The sequence below is a fragment of the Nestor notabilis genome, unplaced genomic scaffold (assembly GCF_000696875.1).
Source record: "Nestor notabilis isolate BGI_N333 unplaced genomic scaffold, ASM69687v1 scaffold1765, whole genome shotgun sequence".
NCBI lineage: Eukaryota > Metazoa > Chordata > Aves > Psittaciformes > Psittacidae > Nestor > Nestor notabilis.
In genome coordinates, this window is record NW_009929603.1 from 8,751 (window position 1) to 22,109 (window position 13,359).

General features: G+C 46.2%; 1 protein-coding gene across 1 annotated transcript in view; it reads left to right on the forward strand.

Annotated features, from left to right (window-relative positions):
- Window positions 1-11,957: 11,957 nt before the first annotated feature.
- The window catches only part of CACNA2D4 (calcium channel, voltage-dependent, alpha 2/delta subunit 4), a 55,702-nt gene continuing 54,300 nt past the window's right edge, over window positions 11,958-13,359 (forward strand). Inside the window, exon 1 of the mRNA XM_010015046.1 lies at window positions 11,958-12,046. Coding sequence (XP_010013348.1) covers window positions 11,958-12,046 — 89 coding nt within the window. The remainder of the gene's footprint in view (window positions 12,047-13,359) is intronic.

Here is a 13,359-nt window from a genome sequence, read left to right on the forward strand (position 1 = left end):
ATCCAGGGATCCCATGCTTAGAGCTTGCAGTTTGGCAACAGAGGTAAAGTTCCCATCTCTCTTAAAGGTATGTTTGCAAGCAGGATCAGCCGCTTGTCCCTGCTGTTTCATCCTCTTGTGATACTAATTTCACTTCCCCTGTTTCTACACCTGAAGGCCAAAACCTAGTGCTTCCAACCATTCTGTATCCTCTTTCCTGCCACTGCCTCAATCCTATTATCCCCACCTCTCATTCCTCCAAAGCAGCAGCTCACAGGGAGATGTTTGCCCTTGTCTGCCATGTGAGCAAGCACAAGCCATCACCACATGCTACTTTCAAGTGGATTGCACCCCACCAAATGTATGCCACAACTTAGGAATGTCTGGACAATATCAGCAGGACCAAAGATGATGAAGATGAATGCTATTACAAATGAAAGCTTTGTTACCTTTGAGAAAAGACCCTGCAGGGATCATCATAAAACACAAGCTTCAAGGAAAGGGTAAAGGAATGAGTAGAGACATAAAGAAGATGAAGAGTCTCCAGTTAACTCCTTTGACTGAGGGGTATGGAGAAATGCTGGCTATGTACTCAAGAAATCCAGTAAGGTCTTTGAAAGGACAGTGACTAATTCTAAACAGAAGTGAAAGCCAGGAATTTTCAACTCACCTATGGGGAGAGAAGTGAAGTTGTGTAAACTGGAAGAGGAAGCAAGGAGATGGAAATGCACAGAGGAAACATGATTTTGTTCAGTTAAACTTTCACTTAAAAAAGCAGAAATTCAGAGAGCATTAAAGTTCAGAAGAAACAGTAAGCTAATCCCTCACTGTGGGGGGCTGCCAAATCTAGCAGACAAATGTTCTCCAGTGTCAAGTGCATTGAACCAGCCAGATGGCCAAAGATGAAGACAGTGAGCACTCACTTCTGAGATATTGGCAGGCAGTCAAAGCAGACCTGGCTTTGCAAAGCAGACACTCTGCAAGTGCTGCTGTGCATACCTTGAAGAAACCAACTCATGAAGTGGGAAGATTTCAGAGATAAAATACCAGTCTAGGAGGTGATAAAAAGAGAAAAGTTGTTGGGCTCTTCTTGTCACACCATAACAGGTTTAATCATATTGGTGCTGAAGGGTCAGGCCTGAACATACAGATGGTGGGGAAGACGGGCAGGTTCAGGTACAGAACAGGGGTCACAAACACTCTGGTCAATATTTAACCCGAAGTGATCTGCTTTTGTTATAGAAGTGGTGACTCCATAATCCACTAAAACACCTTTGGATGAGAACTCTTACATGATTTTAAAGGATGTCTGTTTCTTACATATATTTTCAGTGTCTTCAACATTGCTCTAAAGGTGCTTTTACATGAATAGCTTGACAGGTACAAAGTATCTAGAAGTGCTTTGTATGCAAATTACTCTAGCAAAGGAGAGAGAAGGAAATACTATCTCAGTTTAAAGTGGACATGAAGAGTGGTTCCATAATGGATTTATGGAGGACACAGAAGAAATCAAGAGTCAAAGGAAGATACTGATGCTCAGTCACTGGGGCTTTGCTCCTTTGTCCATCACTTCACTTTTGTTTGCAGCAAACAGAAAAATCCCTCAGCCCAGCCCAGACTGCCCTGTTTCCCAGATGCAGCACTTCATGAGAGATCAGCATGTTGTGTAGGCGGTCAAGACTGGAAGAAGCAAGGAACAGACAGAGACAACAGCAGCAGCCTAGCAACCAAAAATGTGTCCTCACAAATGCGGGATTTCAGTTGTTATGTATTTTTCCCCTTGCGGGTGCCGTATGACCAGCAGGAATCCTGTCCTCCCTCCCTTCCTCTGCAGCATCTCGCAGGCTGGTATGTGGTAGCCTGGTACGCCCTGTGCCTGTCCTAGGCCAGATAAATGAACAAAGCCAGCAAGTGGAACGACAACAGTATTTTAATATGCAATTCCTGTATTGATCAAAAAATAAATCACTGTTGCTCCAAAATGTGCTCTCTCCAGCTGTGTAATAGAGACGACACTAAAGAGGCCAGTTGGTGCAAGTTCCCACTATGCTTCCTGTCCCATTAGCGTCTGCTCTTCCCTCAGCTCTTTACTCTGAGCCTCTGATGTGATTTGTGATGTGCTGCTGACAAAGCTTCTGTTGCACTTCCTCCTTAGGAATGTTTTTCTTCTGCTGGATGACTGCAGCAGCTTAATGAGAGTCTTAAAGGTTTTTTGGTGGTCTGTCCAGAGGTAAGCAATTGCTACGGGCATTTTAGAAAAGACCAGAATGAACCAAAAGTCCATTTTTGGTGGGAGAGGAAGAGGAAAAGCCTCCCGTTTGATCCCCGCAAACACGAGTTTGCCAGAATAGGTTGGACTATCAACCTATCAAGTTCTGTTTCTGCCCCTGTCCTTTGTGCCCCAGTCTTCATGCTCCAGAGAAAGCCCACAGTAACGCTGCACAGCAATGCTAAAACCCACTGTGGATGACAAAACATCTTCTGACTCCTGATGCAGCAACTTTCATCTCATCTACACAGAGCCTCTGTACACAGATAGAGTTTGCTGTGTGCTCTCAAGCACAATATCTGCATTTGTTTCTACACCTTCCTGGTCCTGAACTGCCATACTCACAGCTCGCAATTTTCTAGTGCTAATAACAATTTTCTACTTGGTTAACATGTGCAGCACCACATTAAATCCATCTAGTCGGTGTCCTCCCTGCCAAAAGGCAGGAAAGGGGCTCCATGGCTATTCTAGCCTGTCAGCTTTCACAGCCTCCTAAGCAATCAGCTCTAAGGAATTTTAGTTACATCAACCTTCTCTGCTTCCATCTTACTCCATTACAGGTTAGGGCATTTTTTTATCTATCTTTTAGCCTGGGTATGACCAGCAGCATGCAGTATTTAAAAGCTTGCTGACCTCCCTCCAGCATTTTGTGAGGACTGTGAAAGCAGTGAGCTCCTTTCTCTCCTGATCACCCTCAACAGATGTTCGTGTCAGTGAGATGATAAAGAACAACAGCTTGTCCTTTGCTGCTGGAGACCATCCTTGCAGGGAAGGCTTTGGAAGTGAATAACCTTTGCAGTTTCTGTTTCTTCCCTGGTAGACAAGGAGAAAGCAACTGTTGGCAGATACGAAGGCAGACATTAGCACACAGGATAAAATACCAGCAGAGTTCTGGAAAACCTCTAGAAGACAAGTAGGAGCATTTTAAAGATGAGACAAAGCTGACCAGCTTAGAGGACTTTGACAATAGCCACAGCACAATTTGGAGGTGCCCCAGCGAAGGATTTGTGAAGTCCTGGACACTGTTCACATCTCCAGGGTGGGAAGAGGAGTGCTGGGGTACTGCCCTGGCACCCACAGACAGCCACAGCCAGTCTCAGCAATTCACCTTCTACCAGAATTACCAGCACACAAGCTGCAAGACCCGACTCACTGCTGCCTGCTGTGTCATTTCGGCCCCTACACAGCCATGAAGTAGCTTAGTCGCTGTCAGAGTGTGAGACTGTACTTTAGGGCACAAGAAGAGCTAGATAATGCTTTTTCTTTCTAGGAGATTTGTAGGCCTGGTAAGCAGAGTAGATCTAGGTTTAAAATGCAGCTAGAAAAGGGAGTCGCTCCAAACTGAGAACACCAATTAGCTCCAGCATCACTTGAACAAATTAATCTAAGGTCAGAGCTGCAGTAAGCAACCATTGCTAATGGGATTTTGGTGCTGCTCTGCCTCCTTTATGCACATCAGATTTCCTGTGGAGGAATCCCTTGGGGCACAACTGTTTGGCTTCTGTCTGAAACTTCAGGAGCCTCTGGCTCAGAATGATGTTAACTTCAGCCTTGACGCTGCACTAACAAGAAGGCAGGCAGTTGGAGTGCTTCTTTAGCAAATGGCAGATCATTTTAGACAGACATCACAACTTGGCGTTCAAATTTTCTTTACTGCAATATATGCACGCATTATTTATTTATCTATAGCTCTGGTAATCTTAAATTCCACTTTTTGCCATGGACAGTGAATGCAGTTCTTTTAGTTTTATTTCAAGCATGCTGCAGAGTGCTCTGTCCCCGGCCCAAGCAAATGGTTTGCCAAGCTGTCCCTATCTCTCTGTTGGCTATCCCACACGCTGCCCAAATGCTGACAACAGCAGGAGGAAGCAGAATAGGTGAGGCTGCTGGAAACTGATTTTTTCAGACAGGTACTTTGCACGTTGTTACACCTTCCATCGGTAAGAGAGAAATTATTTGTTCTCATAAGTAAGTGCCTAGACCAGACTAAATCTTTGTGAGCCACCCTATCCTGGGGGATTGATGCTGTCCTTGGCCAGCACCCATGTGGTGGCCAGCACCCAGAAGGAGATATCTGCAACCTGGGGAAGCCTCTCCCACTGTGTGGGGCTACTGGCTCTATCACGCTGTGCCGATGGGAGTTAAAATCATCAACAAAAACTGCTAGCAAGTAATGCACTATTTTGCTTCCACAGCTAATTTGTGCTCCTTGAAGGAAATCAAAGGCAGCGTTTAATGATCCTTCTGGGCACAACATGATTTGTATCTTCATCCTTTGGGGGCAGGCTCACAGCATGAAAACCCCTGGGGTGGAGGGGAAATCTCTTTGAAGGCTGCTCGCTGAGTGAGATGCTGTCAGATATTGAAGGGGGGAAGTGTGAATGTGTGTTATGAAAGTTGGCAGGTGACTGAGCTAATTACAGACTCGGAGGCAATTTAGGGTGACGTGAAGTGACTTGAATTGTAACCAGAGGTTAAAAGAGTTTAAAAGGAGACGGTGCTGGTGCTTCCATGCTCAGATGGGTTTTGTACCATTCCCTGTCAGCCCATTGAGCAGCCCTGGGTCAGGGAAACACCTTCAGCACTCGTTACAGAGCAATTTTGGAGCAAAACACAAGCTGCTGCAAAATGGTGTTAATTGGATGTGGAAAGCCTCATGGACACTTCCCCCACCCCCTTCTCTTCAAAACTGCCTGGGTATTTTGATAACAATTGATGGTTGCCTAAAATCACAAAACATGTTTTCATTAATATTCATGAAAGAATGGACTGTTTTTATCTACACCTACATCAATGTGTGGTAAAACTCATCTAAAGCCCAGCTTTTATCTCTAATCACACTGAAACTGATCGCCTCTGATTTTTGTGGGGAAAAAATACTCCTGTTTTCAAAGGAGAAAAGCATGAAATGCTATAATTTATGACCCAGAATCTTGGCAAAGCTGCTGCCTTCTGTGAAATCAAAAGGAAGGAAAAAATAATCAAACTTCTAAGATTTTTAATTGAGTTCTGAATATTCCAGAAATTCTGATACATGTTTCTACAACAGCTCTTGCCTGGACATTCAGTATCAGCAGCAAAACAAATAAAATCACAGGAAACCTCTGAAAAATGTAGTTTAAAAAGATGAAAATGCCTTTCTGCCTAGACATTGCCCTTTCTTTATGCTATGGTAGTACGCAGTGACTTCCCCAGGGATCAGGCATGAATGCTGTATATATTGTGCAAACCCCCAGCCACAGAGCCCATGGCCCACAGACACTGCGCCGGGGATACTCAGTTCATCTGTATTGATGCCATTTTTCCTGACAGGCAGATGTTTAATGCCTGGATCACTACAGACAGGTCTGTAGAGTGCTGCAGCCCACCCCCTTTGCCAGGGAATGGATAAAACTGCCCCATGGGCCCAGTCTGACCCCTGAACCACTGACAGTGTGATCCCAATGAGCCAGGGGAGGGGAGGGAAGTGGGGTGGTTTGCTGCTTCGCCCCTGTAGATCACTTGCCATGCAAGAAGATGGTTCTCAGCCATGCAGGCTATGTTGTCTCCCTTTGCAAGAGCACAGAGACTTAGAGAGCACCTTGTATTTCCAAAGCACCCTACAGCCATTACCCAATAAATCCTTATCAGGATTTCAGCAGATAGGTGAGGCAGTAACATCGGATCACCAAGGCAAGAAACTAATTTCTGCACTCTCCACACCTGCTGACCCTGACAGGGGAACGCATAGGAAGAGGAACTATCCTTCTTTCTAGCCCAGCCAGGCTGGAGCAACCCTAATTTGGCCCAGATATCTCTGTCCTGATAACCTTGCAAAATCCTGGATCCTTATTAGCACACGGAGCAGAAAGAAGGAGGTATTTGTAGCGTGTCCTCTGAATAAGGTCATTGCATCATGCATTTAATACAAAGAATTTGGCAACATAAATGATGTTGCTAGACGTGCACTGAGTCAAGTGTCTTTGTGGCTGTGGAGATTAGCAGGATAAGTGGCACCATTTATTTAGTCACTTGATGCACCACAATTCCTGTGGCTCCCCATGAAGCAAAGCCTCCTCCCTCAAAAAAGCAGACACTTTATCACTAAATGCTTTAATCTCTTTTAAACGGGGTTTCCCTTCCTCCTAATCAAGTTCCTTTAGGTGGACTTGAAATAGAAAAGATTAAGTTTAACCCTTTGGTAGTAGAAGATAAGGATTAAGTTGTCTTTCACTCTGGGTGTTTTTTGACAGCACCCAGGAAAGCTTCATTCTGCTCACAGTTCTTCCAAAACAAGCAGGTGCTTTCACTTTCTTTTCCTTTTTTCTTTTCTTTTTTAATCCTTTCTTTTTGTTGCTTTGCCTTCAGAGATGGTGGGAAGATGCTTCAGTGTTCTTTGCTTCCTATGCATTCGGCTCTCCCATGGTGCCTCCCTCCGTGCCCTACATTTCCGACTGTTCATAGCACTGCCTGATGAGGGTTTGAAGTGCTGCTAGCAAAATAAATAAATAAATAAATGCTCATTTCATCTTGGAGTATTTAAACAAGTCTAAATTTAGAGAAGCTCTATGAGGGGGAAAAAAAAAAAAAAACCAACCAAAAAAACCCCAAATAACAAAAACAAAACCAAACCAAAAAGGAAAGAAGTCAAAGTAACCGGCCAAAGGCTTTGGTTGATATGGCACCTACATGGCTGCTTCTTTAAACAATGGGAAGAACATGGGGCTTGCAGGGGAATGGGTCTGCAAGCAGGTATTTACAGACCACTTGGGTGGAATGTGGGGTCTAGGAGGACACGGTTAGTTCCAGACATCCTGCTGATGTCTGATGGTGACATCCATTATTCACTGGCTCTGAGGCAACCTGACATGAAGAAAGTCAGTGGTATAGTCCCTGCCTACGTGTCACTATTCCCCTGTATATCCCCCCCTGTGTTACACTAGGGATGAATGTGTCCTGCTCTACAGAGACCCTAGTGGGGCATCAGGTATTCAGCTGCATTCCCATGGTAAACATGCTTTTGTGTGTCTCCTCTGTGGAGTCACATCAGGGTCTCCTTGGAGCCACTGGCACTCAGCAGCCTGGTCTCTGATGGCAGAAGAACCCTTCCACACACCCAGATGTATTGACCATTTCACCTGCACCCAGATGATATTAAAAGCAGCTAATTTAATCCAAAACACTCCTGGAAATGAGGGGGGTATCCACACCTCTGCAAACTCAGCTTGCGACTACTAACTCTCCACAGCACTAAAACCTATTCAGAAGAGATTTGCGTGACCAGTCAGTAAAACCATGACTAAAAGTGGTTTTGCATTGTCTCTTCTGGCAAGGGCTCCCTCATCCTGGCAGCTGCTGGGACAGGGGGATGGCATTCTCTAATACTGGCAGAACACTGCCTGACTGCTTTCCAAACCAGCCTGAGGAACAGTTAAACCTACTCAGACAGGCCACAGACATTGTACTCCTATCTCCTGAACAGGACACAAGCTCAAACACTGTTGAGAAAGCAGTTTCACAAGCAGGATGCTTGACCAGAACAGAAAGGAGCTTGTATACCCAGATACTCATTGAAGGAGTCTTGACAAGAGATAACGAGAGGCACAAGATTATGATCTCAGATAAATGCATCGGCTGTGAACAAGACCCTTTGTTCCCATCATGCCTTGTTTTAAGATATTCAAAATCAAGGCAAATTATCCTTATTAAGTGATTACATCCCAGACGTTTTAAGTTCAGGATCATGATGGAACAAAGACTTGCTTTGAGGTATGCGGTGGTGGCAGGCACACAGCAAGATCCCAGCATCTCCAGAATGAAAAACAAGCCAGTGCTGATCTCTTGCAACCTCTTCCCCAGTCCTGATATCTACAGTGCAAAAAGGACCTGAGGCTCACTCCATGCGGGCCCAGAGACACTGCACCAAAGTATCCAGAAAATAAGAGGGAGCACCCCTGCCTCACTGCATGGGCCAACTGGGACATCATTACTGTGGGTGCTACAGAGAAGTGTCTCTATGACCAGCTTCAGCCCCATCAACCACCTGGCAGCAGGAGTAATATTATGATGAGCCTGATGCCTGAGGAGGCTGAGACACAGTCCCATCTGCTCTCATCTCCACAAAGCTGCATACTCTTTGCTGTGTTCAAGGTTGTCACCCTGTTCTAGCCAGCTTTCTAACAGAGACACTACAGAATGCCTTATTGACCAGTATTGCATGGAGAGAAGTTACCTCAAGAGGTTGTACCATGCCCTGCACATCTTTCTAATCAGCTTTCTCTGATGCTCAGTGTAGCGTTCCCTTGTCTTCATTTTGCCCCATTCTCCTTATATTTAACCCACTGTAAGACTACACTTCAGCCTGCTGAGGCATTTCCAGGTGAGGGTCACCACATGAATGCATTAAACAAATAAGGATTTGTATTGTTCAATAAACACTGTTTATACCAGTGTTTTGATGGTATTTGTTCTTTAGCTGGTCCTGACATTTGCCAGTATCTTCTCCTGAAAAGATAATCCAAACTGAACTCAGGTTCTAGTCAAACCAGAAATAAATAGAGCTGGTAAATCTTCCCCCTGCCTGTGAATACAGAACAAAATCATACTGGCCTTTTTTTTATTGCCCTATGGTTTTGCAAATTTAACTCTAATTTGCTGTAATCATTCACCCCATATCTCTTGCAGCCTTGAACTCTCACTCCTTGTTATGTGTTTGCTTTCATTCTTTCTCACAGGATTAATTTTCTTTCTCCTAACTCAGACCCTGCTGTCATTTATCTCCTCCCTGTGCTCCAGCTGTGCTCACCCTCTGTGGTCGATGAACTCTGCATAAGCAACTGGATGCACACTAATCCCATTAAGGGCCCTCTAGTCACCTGGGCCTTTTCAGTTTTCTGTGCAATTTTTATTTCACCTTCAAATCTTACTCCCTTGCCACTTCAGATCATTAAGGGGTTAAGTGAGATATATCCAGTAAATGGGATAAATCCAAATAAAGGGATTTGGATCTCCCAGTTCAGCATGTTGTTATTGCCTTTTCTATCAGTGTTTCAGGGGTTTCCAAACACAACCAGACAGGGGCTCTTGCCAGAACCCGTCTGGATTAAACCGGGTCCCAGCTGCAAATAGGACACAGTGGCTGGAAAGGTTAGTGAAAAGATCCTGCAAAAATCACTTGCAACAACTATTTGATATGGCTCCTTGCAAAATTCAGAGAAAATGCTATCTAAAATGTTAATTCTCCTGCCTTCAGATCTCATTTCAGATTGTTTCAGAACATGAATTTTTATCCTCTCTTCCTTGAAGCTTCCAGACAGGGAAGCCTGCCACCTTGGATGCTACCCCGCACTTTTAATCCAGATAAACACAGAGAAATAAGACCTTGATGGTCATTCTTCCCAGCTCCTCTAAGAACAATCTATTCTTTTCAGGCTGCAGAGGAGGGAGGAGGCAGCAAAAGCCCAGGCCTGTGGGCCACGGTCCCAGTAGCATGAGGCCAGCATCAGGGGAAGGGCAATCAGCTCCTTCCGTTCCTATGGACAACACATTGCACCCCGTGTCTGCAGTGAGCATTTCTGGAAGGAAGACATTTCTCTGCAGCATCCTGACCTCCAGATTCCCCCTGGGGCCGTCTGGGTGTGTATGTGCCCCTTCCTGGGACAAGATCTCCCATAGCACATTTTTGTCATCTGAGAAATGCATTACTAAGGTCTAAATCTGCTCTGCCTGTTGCCTTCATATGCTGACGATGGTGTTCACTGCACAGCTATGTGGTACCCTGAAGGCACTGTCTCTACAGCATTTGTGTGTGTAGAAATTGATTTTTTATAGATTTTAAGGTGAGAAAGAACCATTTCAACCTTCCCATGTAACCCTTTGCACAGACCTAAGAACATAACCTGGAAATTTCTGCTCACAGCATCTGCTTTAAGAAGATCTTAACTTTCAAAAAGATACTCAATCTGAAGTTTAAGATTGTAATAAATGACTAAACCGCCCAATCCCAAGGTGAATTATTCCTGTAATTACTTAATTGCTCACCCCAGGCGTTCAGCCTCTTCATCATACAATTTAACCTGTATTACACATTTCACAGTTTTATTCCCTTCTCTGTATTTCCTCTGCAACTTCTATTATCCCATTTAATATGTGGCACCAATGCTGCACTCAGCAGCACATCTATAATATGTGCCTTAGTTTTCTTCTAGTGCTTTGACAGCCAGTTTCCCCCTCTACATTCTTATGAGAAACCTAATGACCTAGCATGGCTTTGCATTTTGTATTAAATATGCCATCTGTAAATTTGCAGAAGATGATTGGAAGATACTTTAATAACCAGGTTAATTCATAGCCATAGAGTCAAGGTGTTCAACAGGTAATATCTTTCTGCTGGTATATCTAATATCTTTCAACAGGTATAATCTTTCTGCTGCTGTATCTATAGTTATTTGTAATTCATACTTCTCGGAACTATAATGAGCTTATACAGCATGCCCCTCATCCGAGCGTGCAGTTTGCTGCTTGCTGCTCTTCATCAACCTCAGCCATTGGGCTCCTTTGATTCATTGGTCTCCAGACAGACGAGGGGATGGCAATCTCAACTGAATGTTGCCCAAACTGACTGGTTCAACTATTAATAAGTAATTTCTAACATAGAGAGACAATCAGTTAAAAGCAGCAAGAGTCCTTTTTCATGTCGTTTTTGCTTTTTGCTGTGCAATTTCCTCTCTTTTCTCTCTCCTCTTCTCTTTTCTTTCTCCTCTCCTCTCTTTTCCTCTCCTATGCAAGCTGGTCCTGTGCAAACCAGTCCTCTGCAAGCCTCAGCACCAAGCAGCAACACAGCATGAACCGACTGGTGTCTGCAGGAGCCTGCCACTTAGCCCACATTCCTGGTCCCAACTCCAGGTCCCTGATGCAGAGGAGATGGTGCTGGGGTGACCTGCTGGACAACACATCAGCATCCTGCAGTGTGACAAAGAGGCCTTGCTGGACAGAGATCAAAGGTCAGGGGTTTTTTAGGGGGGTGTGGGTACGACCCCGTTAAAGCAGGCACAGGCTGACCTCCGGCTGGAGAAGCCGAGACCCGTCTTCAGGAATCAGAGTAATCCCGTGTGATTTTATCCCACTCCACTTCTCTAAATCTGTGGCTGCTGCTGCTTGGCGAGGGGATTAAGGGGCTGGTGGGGGATTACGTAGCTACCGTGGCTCGCAGCACGGATCTCCCTCCCGACGCGGCTGCTCCTCGGGGCACAGAGATGCACCGCACCCATGGGTGCCCACCGACGAGGGTCAGGAATCAGAGTAATCCCGTGTGATTTTATCCCACTCCACTTCTCTAAATCTGTGGCTGCTGCTGCTTGGCGAGGGGATTAAGGGGCTGGTGGGGGATTACGTAGCTACCGTGGCTCGCAGCACGGATCTCCCTCCCGACGCGGCTGCTCCTCGGGGCACAGAGATGCACCGCACCCATGGGTGCCCACCGACGAGGGTTCCCACAGGCTTTTAGCTGCCTGCTGTGCATCAGAGACCCCTGACAGCACCCGGTAGCAGGAGTCACATTCCCAGGACAAAGGCAGCCAGGGTCACCCCGGGGCTTGGCCCCACAGCGTGAGGACACCCAGTGTGGCAGCATGGCAGGGGCCACAGGAGACCCCCCTCGGGGCAGCAGGAAGGACAATGAACCTCCGCATCCCACCGGCTGGTCCTCTTGCTGATGGTTGGCACATGGAGGATGGGGCCCTGGGCCGTCCTGTGGATGACACTCTGGCTCTTCTGCCTCCTGCCCTCTGCCAGGGCCCAGACGAAGATCCCACTGGACACGTAAGTGTTTCCTTCTCTCTGTTGTGTCGCATTTCTGGTGTGGAGTGGGCAATGCTGTGGGCATGGGCAGGAGGGTGGGAGTGCCTCCCCGGCAGTGGCAGGGACTGAGGGTGCAGGTTCCTCTGCATGAGCACATCACTGCAGGGGAAGTTGTGTTTCCTTCCAATGGTGGCAATGGCTTCTGGGAGAGGACATGGGCATGGGAGCCACAAATTCCATTCCCAGGTCTAGCATGGATGCGATGCCTCATTTTCCCTGTTCACCAAGCAAAGTAATGATACTCGTCTGCTTTAGTTCAGCACTTTGACATCTATTAATGTGCTGCTTAATGCCCTGGGTGGCAGAAGGCAAAACCAGTTTAAAGACATGTTCCTAAAACCCCACCATGAGTGCAGCTTGGGGAGATTCAGCCATGGAGGCAGATGTAAGCACATGGGGTGTTTGAGTTAAGACACGTCTCTCTGACACACGAGATATGGATTGTGCAGTACAAGCTTTGCAGCTGTGACCCCTTGTGTTGGTCTGCTACACTGATGGCTGAAAAAAAGCCTTTGTGCGCACATATGCAGCCTGGCTAATTCACACACGTGTTTATTCACATGGGCAGATGTCACGCAATGTTAGGGTCATGGAGGCTAAACAGAGGAAAGAGGCCATAGCACCTTTTCTTGCTTACACCTACTGCACCGTATTACAAAGGGCACAGTAGCCCTGCCGAGATCTCTGGAGCTTAAGAATGAGAAGCTGAGCTGCAATACAAAGCATAAACAGCCATGTTTTGTGCACAGAATCACAGCATGGTTTGGGTTGGAAGGAACCTTATAGATCATCTAGTTCCAACCCCCTTCCATGGGCAGGGACACCTTCCACTATAGACCGGGTTGCTCAAAGCCCCATGCAGCCTGGCTTTGAACACTGACACGGATGGGGCACATGCTGCCTTTGTGTTCGGGTGCTAGTGCACACGCAGGGAATCTGGATGCACCTTTTTGGGTGTGGTTTTGCAGTACACCCATGCCTGCATATGTGTTGAAGTGCACAAGTTGCTCCTCTGAAATGGTTATGCTGGAAAGCTCCCCACCAGCAGCACAGCCTGCCCTGGCAGCCCCCCAGGAGGCTAACAGCTCTCAGCAAACCCAGTGTATGAAAACTTCACCTTGTAAGCTGATTCACGCAAGTTAAATCCTTTAAGGGTTAAAAATGTCAGCACCACGGCTGGTAAAAGTTGTTGGGGGGCAGCTTCTCTGGAGTTGGGATAAGTCTGTCTGCGCAGGACAGCAGGTTGGTCTGGAGCGGAGACAACACTGACATTC